The sequence below is a fragment of the Chiloscyllium plagiosum genome, unplaced genomic scaffold, assembly GCF_037043375.1.
Source record: "Chiloscyllium plagiosum isolate Xiang-an unplaced genomic scaffold, Cpla_swu_hap1 HiC_scaffold_23, whole genome shotgun sequence".
Taxonomy (NCBI): domain Eukaryota; kingdom Metazoa; phylum Chordata; class Chondrichthyes; order Orectolobiformes; family Hemiscylliidae; genus Chiloscyllium; species Chiloscyllium plagiosum.
In genome coordinates, this window is record NW_028270161.1 from 58,120,742 (window position 1) to 58,146,421 (window position 25,680).

Sequence of the window (25,680 nt, forward strand, 5' to 3'; positions counted from 1 at the left end):
AGCTATGCCGTAAGAACATTATCCTGGTTGCAATTTAAGACCCTTCCTACTTTACACACTAAACCTTGCCTATTAATATTTAGATGCTTAAAATATGTAACCATGACTACCTTATTATCTTTACAGTTCTCTGATATTTGATAACATTAATGATTGTCTGTCTCTCTCCTTGATTATTTAGGGGCCTATAGCATGTATTCAACAGTGTATTTGCCCCTTCTGTGTTTTTTGTTTCTACCCATATATCTTAATTCGATGATCCTTCCAAGATGTCATCTCTCCTCAGAATAAGAATTAATTCCTCAATCAATATTGTGACCGCTCTTCTATTTCTCTATCTTGTCTGAATATATTATAACCAGGAATGTTGAGCAGCAAATCCGTCTTACAGCTCTCAGTCATAGCTATGACATAACCTCACAAGATTATCTGCACCCTCAACTCATCTGCCTTATCCTCAGGCTCTGTGCATTATTTTTCCTTGCTAAATTCACTTCATTCTTATCTAGGCTATGTTTCCTCTGCCTTCCAGATTAATTCCATCTCAGCTTCTCACTCCTCTAAAGTACTTGCAAAGATCTCATTCCCCTACCAATCTAGTTTAAATCCACCTAACAGCAACAGCAAAATTCCATGTGACAAAGATGGCCCTGTTCTTGTTCATATGTAACAGGTCCAACTTGTATAGGTCCTCCATGAATGGCCCCAATGCCTGAGGACTCTTAAGTGTTCCCTCCTGCACTCTCCCTCCAGCTACGCAGTACTCTTTCTATTCCTATATTCACTACTGCATGGCATCAGGGCTAATCCAGTCTTTGAAGTTATACTTTTCAATTTCCCAGGGGTCACTCCCTAAGGTTATCTGCAGGACCTCATTTCTCTTTCCTCATGTGCCATGGTCCCAACACAAGGCTGTAAGAAGTAGGAGCAGAAGTAGGTCATTTAGCACATCCAGTCTGCTCCTCCATTCAGTGAGATCGTGGTCTATTTGATCATCTTCAAGTCCTCTTTCCAGCTGTTTCTAGACTACCCTCGATTCCCTTACTGACTAAAAGTCTTTTGATCTCACTTAATGATCCAGCAAAACGGATCTCTACAGGGAAGAATTGCCCAGATTCACTGCTCTCTGAGGAGAAATTACTGATCTCTGTTTTAAACATGCAACCTCTTATACTGAGATTATGCCCCCTGAGCCTAAGCTCTCCCACAAAGCGAAACAAACTTTCTACATCTATCCAGTCAGGTCCCCAAAGAATCTTGTATATTTCAGTCAGGTTGCCTCTCACTCTTCTAAACCCCAATGAGTAAAGGCCCAATCTACTCAATCTCTCTATATAAGACAGTACCTACAACCTGATATCAGTGCAATGAACCCTCTCTGGACTGCCTCCAAAACCAGTACATTTTTCATTAGATAAAGGTCCCAAAAATGTTCACAATACTCTAACTGTTGTCTAACCAGTGCCTTGTATAATTTTAGCAAAGCCTCCCTATTTTTAAGATCCATTCCTTTTGAAATAAAGGCTAACATTCCATTTGCATTCCCTATTATCAGCTGAATTCGGATGCTAGCTTTTTGTGATTCATGAATGACGGCTCCCAAATTCCTGTGTCCTGTAGTCTTCTGCAGTCTTTCTCCATTTAAACAATATTCAGCTTTGTTTGTTGTGCCGAAATGCATAATCTCACATTTCCCCACATTACATTCAATCTACCAAGTTTTTGTTCACTCGCTTAACCGGTTGATAATCCTCTGCAAAACCTTTCTGTCATTCTCACTATTCTGCTTTCCCACCTATTTCTGTGTTAACTGCAAACTTGGCCATGGTTAATTCACTTTCCTCATTCAAGTCATTAACATATATTGTGAATAATTGTGGCCCCAGCATTGGTTTCTGTGGCATACAACTAATTACTGCTTGCTATGGATTGCAACCTCTAGCTGTTCACCCTTGTCCTTCAGAATGTGAAACCCTTGACCCTAGCACCCAGGAGGCAATGTACCATTGTGAAGTCTATGGTCATGGAAATGCTTGTCTACTCCCCTTGCTAATGAATCCTCTACCACTACTACCCTGCTCAAGCCTGTGCAGCTGAACACATAGCACTTTGGAACTGGCTGGCTGGCATGCACAGAGGAACTGTCACTCTTGTTATTTTCCAAGGCTGTAAAATGCTTTGTGAATGAGATAGACTGAGGGGATTCCATCACTAATTGCTTGGCAAGTTCCCTCTAAACTACATGGCTGTATAACTTCTTGGATGTTCCATGCACACAAATAGATGTATAGAGGTCATTCCAACACGAACACCTGGCTTTGGAAGCTGCTGCCATGCATGGATCTCAGAGGTCCGCGCAGCAGAAAATGTAATCAGAGGGAAGTTTGCTGCCTAATCACTACATTCTGTCTGACGGTTGCCCAATCTTCTTTTCCTGAACTTAGAGTCATAGAGATGTACAGCACAATATCCTTCAGGCCAACTCATCCGTGCCGGCTAGATATCCTAGATAAATATAGTCCCATTTGCCAACATTTGTCCCATGTCCCTCTAAACCCTTCCTGTTCATATACCCATCCAGATGCCTTTTCAATGTTGTAATTGTACCAACCTCCATCATTTCCTTTGGTACTTAATTCCATTCACACAGTACCATCTGTGAGAAGAAGTTTCCCCCATGTCCCTTTTAAATCTTTCCCCTCTCAACTTAAACCTATGCCGTCTACCTCTGGACTCCCCCTGACCGCAGGAAAAGACCTTGTCTATTTCCCTATTCATGCCCTCATAAGTTGCAGGATGACCACATCCAAAAACTTGCTATCCACAAACATCTCGGCTTTATTGTATTTGGTACTCGAGTCCCAAAACCCAGAGCTAGAGTTACTCCACCCAGAAGCACCTCCTGCACGTACAGCCATCTAGACCATCAGGAGTATCTACAACTTCCCACATAGTGCAGAATGTACACGTCACAGACCTGAGATCCCCAGAGGCACCTTGACTAAATAAAATGTACTTTTTTGTAACCTTACACCTACTTAAATAACGACGAGCAAATTCTAAGATACAATGTCAAACAACCAGAAACCCCCTAACTCTGTCAAAAGAATCAAATTTAATTTTGAAGATATTAATTACCTATTGGAAGGTGTAAGCTGTACTCAAGGTTTTAACTTAAATCAGTACTCAGTTAAAAGAGCCAGGAGAAACACCCAGTTACCTCCCGGGACTCCTGTGAGGCCAAACTTATCTGTTCCTGGGACCTCTCCGCTCATTGTGCTCCTTTTAACCTCGCTGCCACTGCACCTGAAATCCACACAGGTCCATTGCCGAAGTATCGACGTCTGTCTTACCTGTCCTATCCCTTTCTATGTTCAGTGATGCATTATCACAACAAGCAATAGCAGAGATTATTATCAGTGCTAAGTGTTAACACTAAGCATGCCACCCTTTTCTTACTGAATTACAGAACTATGGAATGGTTACAATATTGAAGGAAACTATTCAGCTCTTTGTGACCATGTTAGATCTCTTTCAGAGCTATTCATCTAGCCCCACTGCTCTGTCTTTTCCCTGTAGCCCTGCAAATCTTTTATCTTCAGGTGTTTAATTGATTTCCTTTCGAAAGTCATGATTGAATCTGTACCCATTACATGCTCATGCAGTGTATTCCCAATCTGAACTACTGTGTAAAAATGTTTTTCCTTATAATCTCTGGCATTTTTTCCAATTACAAGAACTCAATGACTTTTGGTTATGAACCCTTGTGCCAAAGGGTTTCTCATTTCTGGAACCTTTTGCATAATTCTTTATTACACTCCCTCAAATATATTCTGAAACTGTTGTATCCATAATTGTAGACAATACTGTAGCTGATGCTGGACTTCATTTTAGAAAGAAGTTACATTAACTTCCTTGCTTTTGTATAGATTGCCTTGATTTTTATGCTTTGATAAATGCTTTCCAAATCTGCCCTGCCACCTTCAATGCTTTGTGCACATATAACCTAAGTTCCTTCTGCTCATACATCCTCTATCCTCTTTAAAATTGTACCCTTTAAATTATACTGCTGTTTCTTGTTTTTGTTAACCAAGTGTATCACATCACACTTTCCCATAATCAGTTTCATAGTCACACATATGCCCAGTGCACCATCCTGTCTATATGCTCTTGAAGTTTATTATTGTTCTCATAATTCACCAAGTTCATAATATTTCTAAATTTTGTGTCATTTGCAAATTTTGAAATTGTACCTTGTGCGCTGAAATCCTGGTCACTCAGCCAACATTGTATCCATGCTGCCATTGTACTTTTCACTCCACAGGTTTTAATTATACTGGCAACACTTCACCAAATGTTCTTTAAAATCCATGTGCATGACGGTGGCACGGTGGCACAGTGGTTAGCACTGCTGCCTCACAGCGCCAGAGACCCGGGTTCAATTCCCGCCTCAGGCGACTGACTGTGTGGAGTTTGCACGTTCTCCCCGTGTCTGCGTGGGTTTCCTCCGGGTGCTCCGGTTTCCTCCCACATCACAAAGATGTGCAGGGTCAGGTGAATTGGCCATACTAAATTGCCCGTAGTGCTAGGTAAGGGGTAAATGTAGGGGTATGGGTGGGTTTCGCTTCGGCGGGTCGGTGTGGACTTGTTGGGACGAAGGGCCTGTTTCCACACTGTAATCTAATCTAATCTAATCTAATCTAATGACGTCAACTGCTCTCGGCTTAACAACCCTTACTTCATCAGAAAACTCAATAGTTGTATCTGAGTTTCCCTTTATATATCCCGTCCTAGCTTTCATATCCAATTTGTCCAAGAGACGATTAACTTGGTTTAGGATTTAGTTTCTAAATACTTTCCCATAGCTGAAGCTAAACTGGTTGGCCTACAATTATAGTGATTATTGCACCTTACTTTAAACAGTTTACAAGTTTCATAACATTTACAAGTTTCTTGTTCTCTGACATCACTCCATATCAAATGATGATTGGAAAATAATGGCCAGAGCCTCCAGAGCTTTCGTCTTTACTTGCCTCAGCATCTTCAGATGCATCTAATGTCATCCTAGTGGCTTACCAACTTTGAAATACAGGCAGCTTTTCTCATACCTTCTCTTTATCAACTTTTATTGTCTCACTACCTCCATCAACATCATCTTCCTTGGTAAAGACACATGCAAAGATTTCATTTAGTGCCTCAGCCAAACCCTTTGTTTCATGCATAAATCAACAATTTGTGAATTGCAGACTTTGTTTTAATAAAGTGAACTCCCGTTCGCTGTTTTATGATTCCATCCCCTGTATTACCAGCTGGCTGTGATTTATTCTGCTGGTGCATCTATTGCAACAGGTTATTGTCTGTGTGTGTGTACTTTGTTTTGCTTCTATCTGCAACTGAGTTGGGGAAGCGAACATTGGAATATTTTGCTGGAGTGCTTACTGGGATCATGCACAGAGTTGGGGGTTGGGGCCAAGGAACAGGAAGAGAGAAATAGATAGATAGGGAACAAAAGAGGGTGCAAATACAGCAATTTCCACTGAATGTTGGAGAGTAAGCAGGGCATTTTGTAAGCAGAGGTTCAGTTGCTGGCTATCTGAAGCTTCGACATATGGTGACTTTACAAGAGAGGATGTATGTGTGTGGAAAGGGGGAGGTGTGAAACAAAGGGCAGACCACTGGCAAACCTCATCACTCCCCACACCACCCATCCCTAAGTTATGCCTGATCCAAGTTCACCCAATCACTGTTTGAAAGCAGGTGGTGTGGGGATTGGGTTGGGTGGATCTGAGAGTCTCAGCCCCTCATCCTCTCTGAAACCCAAGACCCATCAAAACCTCCAGCTGTTCACAGCATCCCAGCCCTTTAGCCACCTCCTCAAAAAAAAATTTTACTCGCACCAAAAAAAACCTTCCAGAAGTTTCAAGATGCTTAATGGCACAGAGTGGGTTGTGGATAAACTCCACTCTGCAAGAAACTGGGAATACAACAATACATTGGGAAATTTTGCTTGTAAAACTTGGCATTTTTGTTACTGATCAGAAATGGCCAGGTTCGCTAAAATGGAGTCACCAATCCTGTTTTTCCTATAGGCCCCATTACTTTTATTGCGTGATTTTCTGCAACACCGAGTCACACAGGAAAGCAACTACTGTATTATAGGAGGACTGCACGTACATGCATTGCAAACCTAATTTTGATCTTATTCCCAAGTGCAATCTGACTCTCTCATTTCTTTGTGCCATTTGTTTTCTCTTTCTAATGTTGAAATATGGTTCCGATCCTGCTACTTAATTTGTTTAAACCATCCCCTACAACCATAACACCTTACAAGGACAATGGTCAAATTTCTGTTGGGGTGCAACCCATCTATCCTGTGCAGGTCCCAGTGTCCCACGAATTTAAAGCCCTCCTTTCTGTTCTGTCTTCCTTTCTATACTAACTTATAAATATATGATGTGGAGGTGCCAGTGTTGGACTGAGGTGAACAAAATTAAAAATCACACAACACCAGGTTATAGTCCAAAAGGTTAATATGGAAGTAGAAGTTTTCAGAGCGCTGCTCCTTCTTCAGGTAGATAGTGGGGCAGGATCATAAGACATAGAATTTATAGTAAAAGATCAAAGTGTCATACAACTGAATCGAAAGCTGCAACCCATTCTAAGTGATTAAGACTTAACAACAATCTAGGTTTGTTCAATACATCACATCAGTTGTATGACACTTTGATCTTTTACTGTAAATTCTGTGTCCAATGATCCTGCCCCACTCACCACCTGATGAAGGAGCAGTGCTACAAAAGTTTGTACTTCCAAACAAACCTGTTGACTATAACCTTGTGTTGTGTGATTTTTAACTCTGTAAATATATAAAACTTAAAAATTTAGAACAGTGTATTTCATTTTAACAGATATACCTCTTACTAGATCAATGTCTTACGAGAGTAAATCTTTGCGTCAGCATTACAATGTTGCAGCGACTGCATTTATCAATTTTACTATGCTTGAGCCAGCAGCACAAAATAAGAATAGCCAGATTATTAAAAGGGTTTGGGCCTAGATATACAAGAAAAATAAATGAAAGATCAAAGTTTGTGCGAAGATTCGTAGCTCGGGTGCTCGTTGCTGTGGTTCTGTTCGCCGAGCTGGAAGTTTTTGTTGCAAACGTTTCGTCCCCTGGCTAGGCGACATCATCAGTGCTTGGGAGCCTCCTGCAAAGCGCTTCTTTGATGTTTCCTCCGGTGTTTATAGTGGTCTGTCCCTGCCGCTTCCAGTTGTCAGTTTCAGCTGTCCGCTGTAGTGGTTGGTATATTGGGTCCAGGTCGATATGTTTGTTGATGGAGTTTGTGGATGAATGCCATGCCTCTAGGAATTCCCTGGCTGTTCTCTGTCTGGCTTGCCCTATGATAGTAGTGTTGTCCCAGTCGAATTCATGTTGCTTGTTGTCTGCGTGTGTGGCTACTAAGGATAGCTGGTCGTGTCGTTTCGTGGCTAGTTGATGTTCATGTATGCGGATTGATAGCTGTCTTCCTGTTTGTCCTATATAGTGTTTTGTGCAATCCTTGCATGGTATTTTGTACACTACATTAGTACACTACAAAAAAAAACACACCGGATCATCAACGCCACACTCACAGGAATCCGATTCACGAGAGAAGAAGAAAAGGATAGCCAACTCCCATTCCTAGACGTGATGGTACAGAGAACACCGAACGGAGAATTCACTACAAGGGTATACAGGAAAGCCACACACACAGACCAAGTCCTAAACTATGAAAGTAACCACCCCAACACACACAAACGAAGCTGCATCAGGACACTATTCAAAAGGGCAACAACACACTGCAGTACACCAGAACTGCAAAAAGAAGAAGAGGAACACCTATACAAGGTATTCGCCAAAAACGGATACCCGTGCAACTTCATCAACAGATGCCTAAGAGAAAGACCACAGAACGAGGACATACCACAACCAAAAGGACTAGCCACACTACCATACATCAGGAGCATCTTGGAACTGACAGCCAGACTACTGCGACCCCTAGGACTCATAACGGCACACAAACCAACAGCCACGCTCAGACAACAACTCACCAGAACGAAGGACCCGATACCCAACATGAGCAAAACTAATGTAGTGTACAAAATACCATGCAAGGATTGCACAAAACACTATATAGGACAAACAGGAAGACAGCTAACAATCCGCATACATGAACATCAACTAGCCACGAAACGACACGACCAGCTATCCTTAGTAGCCACACACACAGACAACAAGCAACATGAATTCGACTGGGACAACACTACTATCATAGGGCAAGCCAGACAGAGAACAGCCAGGGAATTCCTAGAGGCATGGCATTCATCCACAAACTCCATCAACAAACACATCGACCTGGACCCAATATACCAACCACAACAGCAGACAGCTGAAACCGACAACCGGAAGCGGCAGGGACAGACCACTATAAACACCGGAGGAAACATCAAAGAAGCGCTTCGCAGGAGGCTCCCAAGCACTGATGATGTCGCCTAGCCAGGGGACGAAACGTTTGCAACAAAAACTTCCAGCTCGGCGAACAGAACCACAGCATAAATGAAAGATGCATCTCCTTTTCTGCACTCAATAGTTTACAAAATTCCCTTTAAATATTTGAATAGATGTTTCTGTTGTCAGTCAGCAATAATCACCCTTCCAGGCTGTACAATCTCTTGTTGGCCATTTAGGCTATATTGAATCTGCATCAGCTTCTGGAAGTTATCCTAGAGGCGGAGGGAGAAAAAGACAACTTTAAGATTACAGCTAGTTTCTAAAAAAAAATCAAACAGAGCAATGAATTAATAATAGTAGTGAGTTAAATTTGTTTACTTACCCCTTGTTTCATTATGTCATTAGCATGGTTTGCTACTTCTACAACAATGGCAAGAGCAGCTGACAACAGAAAGATAATCATCAGTATCTTAGTATATGAAAGTCAAAAATGCTACTATTTTATAAACAATTATTTGAGATGATTTAATACCTTGAGTATCTTTGTAGTCAGCACAGTCTTTTGACAGGTTCTTCATATAATCTGGAATACATAGAAGTTTCAGTCAGAGTATGCCTTAAGCTACTTGTAGGTTAAAAATATACATTTTCTCCCAATGGCTGGGTACCTTTATTCAATACATGAAAGAACCAGAGAGAGCAGATGTGATCTGTATTGAAGATCACAAATGTGGTTCAATAGCCCCTTTGAAAATGACTCCAAAAGGAACAATGGATTTAAGAAAGGGTTCAAATAGTCATTAACCAGCCTGCCTATAGTCACCATTAAGGCTCACTTCTTAGAGCAATCAGAAATGAGGAGTAAATACTGGCTTTGACAATGACATCTAGTTCATAAGTATGTATTTTTAAAAAACTGCAATATTAATATTAGAATCTTTGACATTGTAACCCAGTTTAAAAAGAAATGTCTTTGAGGCGAGAAGAGAAAGATGGAAAAGGAAAGGGGAAAATATATTTGATTGTCAAATGTTACTATAAGATTGTCAATTCCTTTCTTTTAAAAAAAACGTTAGACAGGATCTAAAAACATTAAGGTTATGTTGATTTTGAAAAAAGTAATATTGAATGTGGTTTCCACCCTGCTAAGTAATGTAATCATAGAAACATTGAAGATAGGAGCAGAACTAGGCCATTCCACCCCTCAAGCCTGTTCTACCATTCATCATGATCATGGTTGATCATTGAGCTCAATGTCCTAATCCCATCCCCCACCCTCCCCTCCCATATCCTTAGATCCCTTTAGCCACAAGAGGTATGTCTACCTCCTTATTGAAACCACAATGTCTTAGCCTCAATCACTTTCTGTGGTAGTGAATTCTGCAGGCTCCCCACTCCCTGGGTGAAGACATTTATCCTTATCTCAGTCATAAAAAGCTTACCCCTTATCCTTGAACTATGGTCCCTGGTTCTGAACTCCACCACCATCGGAAACATCCCTCCTGCATCTAACCTACTGGTGTCCTGTTAGAATTTGATAGGTTTCTATTAGATCTCCTCTCATTCTTCTAAGCTTCAGTGAATACATCCTAACCAACTTAATGTCTCCACAAACTTCAATCCTGCCATTCCAGGAATCAATTTGGTAAACCTTCACTGCACTCCCTCTGCAGCATGCATATCCTTCCTCAGATAAAGAGACCAAAACGGGCACACAATACTTCAGGTGAGGTCTCATCAATGCATTTGTTAAGACATGGGATAAACCCCTCTGCTAATTTAAACGAACCACACAGAAAGATTCATTTCATGCTGTAGTCTGTTAAAATTTAAGAGGCAAAGAACTATCCCAAAGGTCACTATTGAAAGTAAAAATTAACAACTTTATTTTGGATGTAGGTTTGCTCACTGAGCTGAAAGGTTCATTTCCAGACGTTTCGTTACCTTACTAGGTAATATCTTCAGTAGACCTCATGCGAAGCAATGCTGAAAATTCCTGCTTTCTATTTATATGTTTGGGTTTCTTTGGGTTGGTGTTGTCATTTCCTGTGGTGAAGTCACTTCCTGTTCCTTTTCTTAGGGGTGGTAGATGGCGTCTAACTCGATGTGTTTGTTGATAGAGTTCCGGTTGGAATGCCATGCTTCTAGCAATTCTCATGTGTGTCTTTGTTTGGCTTGTCCTAGGATGGATGTATTATCCCAGTCAAAGTGTTGTCCTTCCATCTGTATGTGAAGATACTAGTGAGAGAGGGTCATGTCTTTTTGTAGCTACTTGGTGTTCATGTATCCTGGTGGCTAGTTTTCTGCCTGTTTGTCCAATGTAGTATTTGTTACAGTCCTTGCATGGTATTTTGTAAATGACATTAGTTTTGCTTGTTGTCTGTATAGGGTCTTTCAAGTTCATTAGCTGCTGTTTTAGTGTGTTGGTGTGTTGTGGGCTACCATGATGCCAAGAGGTCTGAGTAGTCTGGCAGTTATTTCCAAGGTGTCTTTGAAGTAGGGGAGAGTGGCTAGGGTTTCTGGAGGTGTTTAGTCTGCTTGTTTGGGTTTGTTGCTGACAAATCGTTCATTGGGTACCCATTCTTTTTGAATACATGGTATAGGTGATTTTCATCTGCTCTGCGTAGTTCTTCTGTGCTGCATTGTGTGTTGGCTCGTTGAAATGTTCTGATGCAGCTTCATTTGTGGGTGTTGGGATGATTGCTTCTGTAGTTCAATATTTGGTCTGTCTGTGTTGTTTTTCTGTAAACGCTGGTTTGAAGTTCCCCATTGGCTGTTTGCTCTACTGTGACAGCTAGGATTGGCAGTTTGTTGTTGATTTCCTCCTCTTTAGTGAATTTTATGCCAGTAAGGGTATTATTGATGGTCTTGAAGGTTTCCTCTAACTTGTTTCGTTTAGTGATGACAAAGGTGTCATCCATGTAAAGGACCCAGAGTTTGGTTTGGATGGTTGGCAGAGCTGTTTGCTCAAGTCTCTGCATTACTGCCTCTGCTAAGAACCCTGATATCAGAGATCCCATGGGTGTTCCATTGGTTTGTCTGTAAGTTCTGATGTTGAAGGTGAAGTGGGTGGTAAGGCATAGGTCCACTGCTTGATGATATTCTCCTTGTTGATGAAGTTAGTGGTGTTTGGTGTATGTGCCTTTGGGTCAGATGTTACCAAGTAAGGTAACGAAACGTCTGAAATGAACCGTTCAGCTCAGTGAGCAAACCTACATCCAAAACCTCAACCTGAGCTACAAATCTTCTCAAAACTCGCTAACAACTTTATTCTTTAACAGAGAATATTAAATCCAACAACTATTTACAACTCCTTTCTCTTAAACCTATCTTTTACCTGCCACTCGACAATACTAGCCCAATAAAAAATCCAAATTAAGCTATACAAAAAAAAATTCAACTTTCAAAACCAGTCAGCTGTTGAATCATCTCTTTGTATCTTCCTCTGCAGATTTTCTTCTGTCGTCTTTTCGATGTTCTGCTGCATAAATTTCTTACAGACAGATACCTTTCAGAGAGCTGTTTTGCTGGCAGTCTGTACTTGTTGGTGGCTTGACAGTTCTCCCGCTAACCGTTCAAAATTTCCGGTTTTATATCCCAAAATATTGGGTTGTTTCTTTGGTTTTAATATTATCAAAATACTAAATTCAAATTTGATTGGAGTTTGGTATCTTGGGCCATAATTTAAACTGATTGGCTGAATTTGAATTTGTTTTTGTATCGTGGCAACTCATTTGCTGCTATTTGTTTCGACCAAGTGTTACATTGTTACTTCTTTCAGTACTCTCTGTCTCTCTCTAAGTCCATACCAACTTCCAGTCTTTCTTAAAGGTACAGTATACCTCTAAACCTTCATAACACTGTCCTATCAGAAGGATGTTGTGAAACTTGAAAGGGTTCAGAAAAGATTTACAAGGATGTTGCCAGGGTTGGAGGATTTGAGCAATAGGGAGAGGTTGAATAGACTGGGGCTGTTTTCCCTGGAGCGTCGGAAGCTGAGGGGTGATCTTACAGAGGTTTATAAAATCATGAGGGGCATGGATAGCATAAATAGACAAAGTATTTTCCCTGGGGTGGAGTCGTCCAGAACTAGAGGGCATAGGTTTAGGGTGAGAGGGGAAAGATATAAAAGAGACCTAAGGGGCAACTTTTTCACACGTGGTGTGTGTGTGGAATGAGCTGCCCGAGGCTCATTCCACACACACTAGGTGGAGGCTAGTACAATTGTAACATTTAAAAGGCACCTGGTATAGGACTGGAAAGGTTTAGGGGGGATATGAACCAGGTGCTGGCAGGTGGGACTAGATTGGGTTGGGCTATCTGGTCAGCATGGACGAGTTGGACCGAAGGGTCTGTTTCCATGCTGTATATCTCTATAACTCTGTAACTGTATGACTACAGCAAAACATCCATGTTCCTAGACTCAAAGCTTCTTGTGATGAAGGCTAACATATAGTTTGTCTTCTTTACTGCCTGCTGTACCAGTGCACTTACTTTCAGCAACTGGTCCAGGTCTCATTGAACATTCCTGTCACTCAATTTACAGCCATTCAAAGAACAATTTACATTCCTATTTTTGTTTCCAAAGTGGATAATCTACATTTATCCACATTATATTGCATTTGACATGCATTTGCCCATTCACTCAGACTGTCCAAATCACACAGTAATATCTCTGCATCCTCCTCAAAGCTCACCTTTCCACCCAGTGTTGGATCATCTGCAAATTTTGAGATTTTTACATTTAGTTCCTCATCTAAATCATTAACATATATTGTGAGTACAGAGGAACCTCGATTATCCGAATATGAATAATCTGAATTACAGATTATCCGAAGGGGATCTCAAGGTTCCGATAAACATTACATCAAAGAGCTGTTTCAACCCTGATCGCGTCTTTTGTTTACAGGCACAATGATTAAAAATGAACTCGGCTCACTGAAATGCACAGTCCTGGACAGTCCAGGCACCATCTCCAAATGACTGACCTCCCGCTTTCTCTCTCTTCTCACACTTTCCCTGGAGTTCTACTTAGGGGTGTACCCTAAACACCCCCCCCCCCCCCAGATAATCTCTTCAATATTGTCCTGTACAGGGCAGAGGTGGAACCTGTCAAAATGTTGCAGTAAAACGTTTGTGTCTATGCTATTTGGAGACTTACCCCACAAAGGCAGCAGCAGTCTTACTGTAGGTATACAGTCTGGCTGCCTGAGGTGGGGGGTGGAGGGTGGGAGAATGTGGACGGGTGAACAGGGTTGGGGGTAGGCAGGGGGATGGGGTAGAGGCAGATGGACTTGGGGGTGGGCTGGGGCGATTGGGGTTGGGGCAGGCAGGGGGTGGCGGGCAGGGGAGGGGAGTTGGGGGTGGATTTGGGCTGGATGGACTTGGGGGTGAGCGCGGGGGTGTGGTGTGTGGGCTGACTGTGCATGGGGTAGGGAGTAGGCAAGGGGCGGGGTAGGCAAGGGGCAGGCGTCAGGGGGCAGATGGGCTTAGGAGGCGAGGGCTCGTGCACAATGTGCTGCTGCCTAGTCTCCTGAACGGGGAGCAAACTTACCAGAATACTCCGAGCCCCAGAGGAAATCAATTAACCAAATAATTAATTATCCGAACGAAATAGTGCCCGCCCACCTCGCTCGGATAATCGAGGTTCCTCTGTAGTTGGGGTCCTTGTACCCTGTGGTACCCCACTAGTCACTGTCTGCCATTCAGAAAAATACCCATTAATTCTTACTCATTGTTTCCTGTCTGTTAACTAATTTTCCATGCATCTCATTACACTACCCTCAATCCCATGCACTTGAATTTAACACATTAATCATTTATGTAGGACGTTGTCAAAAAGCCTTCTACAAATCACAATAAACTACATCTCCTGGCTCCCTCTGATCAGTTATAGTAGTTACATCCTCAAAGAATTGCAGTATATTTGTCAAGAATGATTTCTCTTTTGTACATCCATGTTGACTGTGTCTGATTCTATCCTGTTTTGTACGCGCTCTGCTTTAATATCCTTGATGGTGGACTCACTATCAACGTCAGACTCATTAATCTATAACTCCCTAGTTTCTCTCCATACCGGGGTTACATTAGCTTGCGTCCAATCTGTAGAAACTGTTCCAGAGTCTAAAGAACCTTGGAAGCTGACTGCCAATGCATCCACTATTTCTAGGGCCACTTCCTCGTGTAACCTGGAAGTAATGCAGCCTTCAATCCTATTAATTTCTCCAATACCATTTCTCCACTAATACAAATTTGCTTCAATTCCTTCCTCTCACTAAACCCCATCATTTCTGGTATGTTATTTGTGTTCACCCTTGTTAAGACAGAAACAAAGTATGAATTGAATTCATCAACCATTTCTTTGTTCCCCATTGTAAATTACCCATTTCTGACTGTCGTTTTCATTAACCTTCTCCAATTCATTTTTTTCAATATTAGGCAGGTTTGGATAATCTGATCATGCTTGCTACCAACAACTAGTTTCTTTAAGACCTTATTCGTAAAATTGGTTCTTCTTCAGTTCTTAAGTTAACACTGTTCTGTGCTCAAAGGCTTGCTGAGTTTCTCTAGCATTTTCTACTTTTATTTTAGACTTACAGCATTTGTGCAGTTGTTAGCATACTCAGGATTGTTGAGAAAATGCTACCCCATCATGGAAATGCACCTAGCATACAAGTGTAGGCTGCTTGAGACAATTAATTTGGTATTGTACAATATGCATACAATAGATCCGTTGTTTCAAGGTCTTGGCATTTTCATTGGGACACTGCATTGCAGTAGGATAGAAACAGAAATGCTCATACTCATCAAATACCTCTTCCCATTTAACTTGGAAGATAGAAACACCAAAAATAAAGCTACACGCCACGACAAACTCTGTGCTTTTGGTGAGCATATGATTGGACAAAAATGCTGCATGTTTAGGGCTCTTGTTAATTGCACTGCCAAACATTTTTTCAGAAAACAAATTTGTTCTGGTGAGTACAAGACAAAATACTTTAAAAATGTGCTTTGCTTTTCAGCAAAAAATTAGTTTAAGTCCTCTAATCTATACCAAGTACAGAATTTCAATATACCAACATTTTTCTTTAATAGTCGAGAGTATTATGCTGGGAAAACACAGCATCCAAGGAGCAGGAGGATTGATGTTTTGGGCATAAGCCCTTCATCATGCTCAAAGAGCCTTAATTGTCCAGCATATCAATTCTGAGCATCAAGAAATGTCACCTGCACATTAACTTCAGCATAAGAAAATTTCATTTAACTGTGGCAGAAACAATATAGGTTGAGCCAGAAAAATTACAAACTGAACTTTTACCTGTTTGTATTATAGGTCAAAATACAGTATCATAGAATCACGCAATTCCGACAGTGTGAAAGCAGGACATTCAGCCATTCATGTCACACTTTGAAGAGTCTCCCACCCAGATCTCTCCCCCCATCCCTTTACCCTATCCTGGTAACCCTGCATTTTCCATAGCTAATCCACTTAGCCTGAACATCCCTGACACCACAGGCAATTTAGCCTGCATGGTGGGAGGAAACCAGAGCTACCAGAGGAAACCATTGCAGATACGGGAAGAATACAGTTGTCCAAGGCAAGAATTGGATCCCTATCACTCTGAGGCAGCAGTACTAAAAACTGAGTCACCATATTTCTGACAGTAGCAGATCATCATACTCAATTACAGTAATTATGTGTAACTAGCAATAAAAAAATTAGGTTTTTTTGTTATTGCTATTTTTGTTTAGCAGCAAGAAAGTGGGAGTAACGACCAGGGGGCTGCCAGGAAGGTAAATCACTGCTTGAGGAACTTACCTCATGAATAGGCAGAGCGCATGCTGAGCAGGAGCAGACACCCCTATCAGCATTCCGAAAAGACCATTCCCTCCGCAACTCCTTTATCAGGTCCACAGTCCCCACCAGCCCACTCCCCACCACTGGCACCTCTCCCTGCCACTGCAGAAAGTACAAAACCCGCACCCACACCATTTCCCTCACCTCCGTCCAAGACCCCAAGGGATCCTTCCACATCTGTCAGAAATTCACCTGTACCTCTACCAATGCATCCGTTGCACCCAGTGTGGTCTCCTTTACATCGGGGAGACAGGACGTCTCCTTGCGGATTGTTTCACAGAACATCTCTGGGACACCCGCATCCTCCAACCCCACAGCTCCATGGCTGAACACTTAAATTTCCCCTTCCACTCCATCATGGACCACCTCCACCAACAAACCGTTACCACCTGACGCCTGGAGGAGGAATGCCTTATATTCCACCTTGGAACCCTCTGTATTCTCAAAAAGGAAAATTAAGGTAAACAAGGCAAGAGCTTCTGGTTGACAAAATCGACGTAAATTAAGATAACGAAGAAAAGGTGTATTTTGACTGATGTCAAATAGAAGATCCAATTGAAAACCAGGTTGAATATTGAAGCTCAGTGGGGGGTGGGGAGGGGAGTAGCCAATATGTTAAATGAATACTTCACATCCATCTTTTAAAAGAAAATTGATGTTGCAAAAGCCAAGAAGAGAAAGGAGTTAACTCAGTCACTAGAAGGGCTAACATTTGATAAGAATGAGATGTTGGATAGTTGATAAGAATCTGGGACTGGATGAGATACATTCCAAGGATACTAAGGTGGGTTACTCTTCAGAGGATCAGTGTGGACTTGTTGGGCGAAATGGCCTGTTTCCACACTGTAGGAATTATATTGTGATACAAAGAGAATGGAAATTGGAACTGTAAATGGTAAATATTTGAGAAAAAAAGGAAAGAAAGATAAGGCCAGTCAGTTTAACTTCAGTGGTGGTCAAAACTTCTGGAAACAATAATTTGTGACAAAATTGAAACTCACATGGACAACTGCAGGTTAATTAAAACAAAAAACTAGCATGTGATTCTTAAGTAATATCACGTTTAATTAACTTACTGGAATCTTCTGAAGACGTAACAGAGAGGGTTGATGAGAGCAATTTTATTGATGCACATGGACTTCCAAACAGACATTTGATACAATATTGTACATTGTTTTGAGGAGGTGATGGGCTAGTGATATTATCGGTGGACTGTTAATCCAGAAACCCAGTTAATGTTCTGGGCATCCGGTTTCAAATCCCATCATAGCAGATGGTGGAATCTGCATTCAATAAAAATCTGGAATTAAGAGTCTAATGATGACCATGAATCCATTGTGGATTGCCAGAAAAACCCATCTAGTTCAGTAATGTCATTTAGGGAAGGAAACTACCATCCTCACCTGATTTGGTTGACTCTTAACTGCTCTCTGGGTAATTAGGGATGGGCAATAAATGGTGGTCTAGTCAGGGATACCCTCATCCTGTGGAAGAATTTTAAAAAGCCTTTGAGCAAAGTCTGAGCTTATGAAATAAAAAGGACAGTAGCAATAGGAAAAGGAATTGACTGGTTGATAGGATCAGCAGTGGTTGATAGATGTTCTTTAAATTGGGAAGGTTTTCAGTGGTGTTCCCTAGTGGCCAATTTTGGGATCCGTGCTTTTCCTTTTTCTATTTTGACACTTCCTATTTTAATATATATTAATAACATGTACCTTGTCCATAATTTCAAAATTTAAGGTATGAAACCAGGAGGCATTGCAAAAAATGAGGAGCATGGTATCAAATTTCGAAAGGCGGACCAGTAGCAGCTGTCAACCAATGTGGAGAAATGTGTGGTGATACATTTTGGTCGGAAAATATGAACAGACAATATAAAACTGAGAGTACAACTTGAAAAGGAGTGCATATCCATAGGGACATTGCTGCTTATGTGCATACGTCAGTAAAGATGGTAGCACAGGATGAGAGAACAGTTGATAATGCATATATTATCTCAGATTTTAATAACTGGGGTGTAGAGTACAGATTGAGGAGGTTATGTTGAAATTATACAAGTTGCTAGTTTAGCGTCAGCTGAAGCACTGTATCTAGCTCAGGTTGCCACACTTTAGAAAGGTCATGAAGATACTGAAGAAGATTCAGAAAAAAAACTTCCAAAAATGTATCCAGTGCTGAGGGATTTGGACAGAGCAGACAAAATTAAACGTTGAAATTCATGAAAGGCTTGAAAACAAGAAGGTACAGATTTAAAGTATTTGGCAAAAGAAGCAAAAGTGATATGGAAAAAAAACCTTTATCACACAGTGTGATTAGGGTCTGGAATGCACTGCCTAAAAGTTTCTGGTGGAAGCAGGTTAAAATGAGACTTTCAAAAGGGAATTAAAAAGTTATTTTCAAAGGAACAATGTGCAGATTAATGGGGAGAAATTAGTAAAGTGATACAAGGTGAAATGTTCATTCAGAGAGCCAGTGCAGACATGATGGGCAGAAAGGCCTCTTCTGTGCTGTAATAATTCTGTTATTCTGTGATTAGCCCGATAGTTTCAGTCTTGCTGTAAGTACCATTTACTTTGCACCAATGAAAAGCGTGCTATTCAAATCTGAGCCTTGGGGGCAACAGGACTGAAAAAAAAGGAAATAAACAACTAATGGGGAAAGGTAGTTCACTATTTCAATTTGATATGGTATGTGAATGTCACTCCAGTACATTATCAAACTAAATTTAAGGAGTGCCTCAGGATCTTGGATCTCATCCATCTTTTCAACCTGCCTAGAATTAATTTCAATGTTTTGATAATGCCAAAACTACCATCTGCATTTTACCTGTTGGAAAGGAGCCTTGTGACTATGTGTGACCACACATGCATCATGACCTACCCAGTGTTAAGAAAAGAGTTCCAGTCAGGCAATACTGAACAAGACACTACATGCCCAAACCGATGATGCAGTTGCAAATTTGAGTTCCACGGATATAGCGTAAACATAGCAATGGAATATCTAACTCAAGCGTAGCCTCATCAAAACGTTGACATAGCAAGTTATTGATGTGGTATGTGTAAATGGAGACTCAGCACTACCCTTCCCTCCAGGTGAGAGAAAATTAGGTAACAAAGTCTGACTGCATCAATCATACTATTCCTAGCTGACAGCAATGAAAACTAATTTTATATGGAATGAAGATTCCTGAGCTCTTCATAATTATGAAGTAAACAAAATAAAATAACATTTTATTATTTTACTTAGTTCTAATTGTGCATAAAATGAAATTAGTAGCATTCCACAACAACGCCTCCAACACACACTGGTGGTATACAAAGGCAGAAGAATTTTCATATTGTTCTTTTAAATAGTCATTTGAACAGTAAACTAAAATTCAGTTTGTTCTTTGTTTCCTATTTTCTGAATCAGTTTTTTTCCTATGTTTCCTTTGTTTCCTATGTGCTATTTTCTGAATCAGTTTTCACCAAATTTATCAACTAAACAATTCTCAGTTATTTTAATGACACTGGTGTACACCTAAATAGATGGTGTGGCCATGGAACCATGAACTCTAGGTCCAATGCACACAAATATTTTTATTATTTTCCCTCGGACAGGTTTTCCATTGATCTGCTCTAATTTCCCCAATTATGCATATTTCTTACATGTACGCAATTCTTAAATTTGCACATTCCTTACACAGCTTACCACGCTCCATTGAATGCTCAAATTCACTTTTGCGATGGAGCAATCCAACACACAGTTGAGAAATCCAATAAGCGTTTCCAAACTATTGTTTACCATAAGCCTATCTTCACAATTTAAAATGCACATTGGGATTTGTATAGCTTCATGCACTATAACATTGGCCTCATAAGCAATCTTCTAAAATAGGACCTTTTGATCAACTTACAAGCTGAATGCAAAAACAGAATGCATCAAAACTATCCCACAGGGCAAAGGCTAGCCTTATCAGATCATTGTTGATTATGTACCATGCAAACTCATAAATGGACCACAGGCTGCCAACTGTTGAAGATTTGAAGTATCTAGTCTACCTCAAATTAATCTGGAAATGCAAAGTATCTCAAAAATGTAGTCAACAACTTGAGCAAGCTATTTTGCACTGCTCCTAAGGTGATCCAAGTGTATTTTCCATTAACAGGATGCTGTCATCAGCCCAAAAACATGTAATGCCTTCATTTTGCACAAAGTTTAGTGGAAGAGCAATACTGGGTATCTTAATGACTGGCAGATTAAATAGTATGTTCCTTTAAATGTTCTTTATAACATTAGTAGACTATAAATATTCATGCTGTCCTTGCAAACCCAGAATAAAGTGTCAACCAATAAATGTGACTCTGTGATTGAGCAGAACTTGCTGAATAATCCTAGTGACATCTTACACAAATGATCAATTTAAGATAAAGCACTCAAGCTGGTAATGTGGCTCTGTCCACTTACTAAAAGTAATGTAGTTTCAGTACACAGGGACCTGCTCTCTGTAAATAAAAGTAAAATGTCCATGCCTTGTACCTTTTTTGAATTTCATGGTAGCTCAAGGAGCCTAATGTTCCCCACATTCTACATGGCAAAGCCTCGGCTAGAGTGGACTTGCCGATCCTTTTCTCCTGTGATGTAAATTGTTGTGATTGTTTCTACATGTGACTTGATCAGTGTAAGACAAAATCCTTCAGCTGCATGTAACATTCTTTTGCAACCTTACAATAGCTATGTCTCAACTTTTTTGCTTCATGTTCAAATAAAGATCAGATGTTGAGGAAGCTGGAGTTGTGTTGGGCTGCCCTGTCTAAATAGTGAATTTGAGCATTCATCAGAGCTTAGTAAGGTGTGTATGGGTGGCTGCAAATTCAAGGATCGCATATATATCAGAAATATGCATTGAGTAGGAATTTAGAGCTCATTCAGTTGAAAATATATTTCCCATGGGAAGGTTTAAAAAAGTGTTTGTGCAGTGGATCTAGAGGGGATCTATGGCAACGCCATTATTTAGATATATATAGGTGTCACTCAATTGTTTAAGATTAAATTAAAGGCATGCAACAGTGTGGGTTCCACAGGAACACCTGACCTCAATTCAGCCTTGTCCAAACATAGACAAAAGAATTGAACCCACAGATGAGAGGAGTGTGATGGCCCCTGATAATAATATAACATTTCACAGAGTTTGTCGTCAAGGATGTCTAACAAACCTGAAGTCAATGCAAATCAGGAGGACAAAGCTCCATTGCTGGAGTCAAACCTAGCACATAGGTAAAGGCTATGACCCTGGATTTGATTATCTCAACGCAGGATATTGTTGCAGGGGATCCTCAGAGTATTAACATCTGCTGATTCAGCAAGGACCTTCTGTCCAAAGTAAAATCAGAAGGGGAATATTAATTGATCGTTGCACAATTTTCAGCAGTGACTCCTCAAATACTGAAAAGGTCTGTCCACATTGTTACCACACAAGAGTCGAACTCCTCTGCTAATTAAACGAAAATACCCAGAGAAGATTGCCTCGCCTCGTAATCTGTCAAAAAAGTGTGTATGAAAGAAGATCCCTGATTTCCACTGTATAAATAACAATTTATTTACTTAACCCTAACAGTGAACAGTAACCAAAACTATTAACAAACAGAAGTGTCCTCTAACTATCCCTTAGCTGACCACAATTCTATTAATATTGTTATGAAGGTGCGAAGGTACTGTATCTTTAAGAAAGTTGAAAAGCTAGCAAGAAGAGCATAAAGTGTTCTGAACAAGGTAACAGTATAACACTTGGTCAAAACCAATAGTACATCTGTGTTGCTATGGAATAAAAACAAATTCAAGTTCGGCCAATCAGTTTAAATTATGCCCCAAGATAAGAGAATCCAAGCAAATTTGAATTTAGTATTTTAATAAAATTAAAACCAATGAAATGATCTGATGTTTTGGGGTATAAAACCGGACATTTTGAACAGCTGGAGAGAGAACTGCCACGGAGACTGCTAGCTCAAGACCTCTCTGAAAGGTATCTGTCCGTAGAAGGAGTTTGCACAGCAGAACATCAAAACTGACTTGGGAGAATCTACAGAGGAAAATCTATAAAGGAGAGTCGACAAAGCTGGCTGGTTTTCAAACATGATGTAGTTTTTTGTAAACCTTAATTTTTTTTAAAAATCAGACTAATTTTATAGAGTGGGAGGTAAAGGATAGACTTAAGAGAAAGGCATTATAAATAGTTGTTGGCGTTAATATTGTCTGTTGGACTTAAGAAATAAAGTTGTTAATGTTTACTGCAAATAGTGACCTCTGGAACAGTTCTTTGCCTCTTGAATTTTAACAGATTACAGCTCGGGGTGAATGTTTTCTGTCTTGCTGATTTTAAATTAGCAGAGGGGTTTATACTGTGTCATAACAATATGCTGTTCCAATAACACAATTATTAAACATTACATTAACTTAATTTCTCAAAGTCCATACAGTCTCTTATGCTATCTTCTTTCCAGTCTTCCGATTCTGCTGTCTTCTCCCTGAGTCATCATCTTACTTCTTATACAGGAAAAGGTACCTTTTGATAAGATAGTTCCTTGTGAGATTTCTTTGAGAGCGAGATAGTGATTTCTTCAGATGGCCTTTGCTCTCTGGCTCTTTGGCAGCTGCTCTGAACAATTTTCAAAATGCCCTCATATTTTATACTCTCAATATCGTACCCTCTCATTGGTACAAAGCTGTCAAAACAATAAATTCAAATTCATTTGGGTATTGGTATCCTGGGCATAATTTAAATTAATTGGTTAAATTTGAATTGCTGCCAAAACAGCAACCAAAACTCAGGTATTCATTTAACAGTCAATTGGAACAGCTGTCTCTTAGTTGTTCTGTATACTGGCAGCTGTGGCTGTACTTTAAATTTAGAAAACACTAAAGCGTCCGTATACTCTTTCAACTTTGTAACAATATGCAGCAAGACCCAGACAACATTCAACTTTGGGTTGACAAGTGGCATGTCACATTAATTGCCAGACATTGTCTTGTTGGAGATGATCAATCTTTAAATATTTTCCTTGATCAGAACATCTATCGCTCAACTTAAATATTTTTTCTCTCCTCCATGAGTACAGAGTCACAATGACATGTCCACATCTGCAGCAAATTACCAATTTGCCTTCAACAGCACTTTCCAAATCAGGAACTTCTAGCACGTAGGACCAGGGCAGAAGATACATAACACCATTCTCTGCAAGTTCCCTTCCAAGCCACACACCATCATGACTTGAAACGATATCGCTGTTCCTTCACTGTCACTTGATCAAAATCTCATGACTCCTTTGATATCAACATTGTCAGTAACAGATTAGGTGTTTGAAAGTGGGTTACGTGGCTGAGGATTCCGAGCTTCTAAATTATTCTTGTGGTCAAAGTGTTTATATCACTACTGAGCTGAAAATGTGTTGCTGGAAAAGCGCAGCAGGTCAGGCAGCATCCATGGAACAGGAAGAAGGGCTTATGCCCGAAACGTCGATTCTCCTGTTCCTTGGATGCTGCCTGACCTGCTGCGCTTTTCCAGCAACACATTTTCAGCTCTGAGCTCCAGCATCTGCAGCCCTCACTTTCTCCTGTTTATATCACTAGTCCAGTTCAGTTTCTGGTTTATGGTAACCTCCATCATTAATATTGATGTTGATTGTAGGGAATTCAGCAAAGCTATTGCCACTGACTGTCAAAGGCCAAAGGTTAGATTCTCTCTAGCTGGATATTGTCATTGCCTGCCACTTGTGTGGGGCAAATGATACTTGCCACTTGGCAGTGCAAGACAGGATGTTGTCCAGGTCAGATGCATTTGGACATTGATTGCTTCAGTATTTGAGAAGTCACAAACGGTGTTACATATTGTGCAGCCATTAGCAAACATCCCCAAATCTAACCTTACAGTGGCAGGAATAGGTTGAGTACATCGTGAGGGTATGGTTCCTTCTCCATGAAGGTATTAGCTATTCTCTGATGCTCTTCCCTCCAAAATTATTTTGATAACATGAAATAAAAGCAATCCAATATTAAAGGTATGAAAAATTGATATTGTTGGCATAGATCTATAGTTGGCATATGGAAGATGAATGCTGTGGCTTATACTCCATTGTTGAATGGATAAATGTGATGCAGCATACACAGTCAAAATAAATGCCAATCTCAGCTGTGGTGACAATGGACATATTGAACACGCTCAAAACTGGACAAGAATCCTATCCTGCTGTTAAGCAACTGCTATGATAATTGTGAGGTGAGAGTGTTAGATAATTAGAAGCCAGACTCAGCTATGAATGCCCTAGAATTGTACGGGTCATTAGTCAAACATGCAGAAGGTTGCTTGATTAAGATTTTGAAGGTCCTTGATTATATTTATTACTTTGTGATTCAATAGATTGTGAAATGAAGACATGCTTATTTTTAAATGCGAGAAACTATTTTGGGAAACTAAGTAGAAATCCTCACCATTTGAACTTATTTATCCATACAGACAGGTTTCACCCATTCTCAGTTGTATAACTAGGTTAGAAATTCAAGCCACCATGAAGCAGTTAACATGCTAGTTTTCTCAGAATTAGGGCCAGGATGTAATTGATGAAGGAGCTGAAGATGGTTGAGCCAAGGACAATACCCTGTAGACTTTCTGCAAAGATGTTCTCGGACTGAGATGACCAACCTCCAAAATCACAATCATCTTCCTGTGTACCAATGGTGAGTTTTCCCTCATTCCCACTGACCCCAGTTTTGTTACGTCTTCTTAATGCCACACTCAGTCAAATGCAACTTTGATGTCAAGGCCAGTCACTCTCAGTGAAATGAAACGTGAAGATATAAAAAGGAATTATAATAAGCAATTTTTTAAAGCAAAGCCTACATGAATGTTATCTTCAAATCAAAATAGAACAGTACAATATAAGAACAGGCCCATTGGCCCATATTGTTGTGCTGAACATAATGCCAAATTAAACTAATCCCCTCTGTCTGCCCTTGGTCCATATCCCTTCATTCATTGCATATTCATGTGCTTATCTAAAAGTCCCTTAAATGCCCCAATCTTATCTGTCTCCACACCCATCACTGGCAGTGCATTCCAGACTCCTACCACTCTGTGTAAACAATTGCCCCATCACATTTCCTTTGAACTTTCTCCCTCTCACCTTAAATGCATGCCCCTTAGTATTAGACATTTGAACTCTGGGAAAAAGATTCTGAACTTCAACCCTATCTATACATTTCATTATTTAACAGATCTTTATCACAGTCCTCCCTCAGCCTTCGCCACTTTACAGAAAGCAACCCAGGTTTTTCTAGCCTTTCCTCATAGCTCATAACC

The 25,680-nt window shown here is 40.4% G+C and overlaps 1 protein-coding gene across 2 annotated transcripts in view; it reads right to left on the reverse strand.

Annotated features, from left to right (window-relative positions):
• The window catches only part of fgd6 (FYVE, RhoGEF and PH domain containing 6), a 141,228-nt gene that overhangs the window by 61,945 nt on the left and 53,603 nt on the right, over positions 1-25,680 (reverse strand). For both annotated transcript variants that reach the window (XR_015761198.1, XM_043713308.2), the window contains exons 9-11: positions 9,024-9,074; positions 8,874-8,932; positions 8,692-8,763 (exon numbers count right to left, since the gene is read on the reverse strand). Coding sequence is in view for 1 of the 2 variants with exons in the window: in XM_043713308.2 (XP_043569243.2) it covers positions 8,692-8,763; positions 8,874-8,932; positions 9,024-9,074 (182 nt within the window). In the remaining variant the exon portion in view is untranslated. The remainder of the gene's footprint in view (positions 1-8,691; positions 8,764-8,873; positions 8,933-9,023; positions 9,075-25,680) is intronic.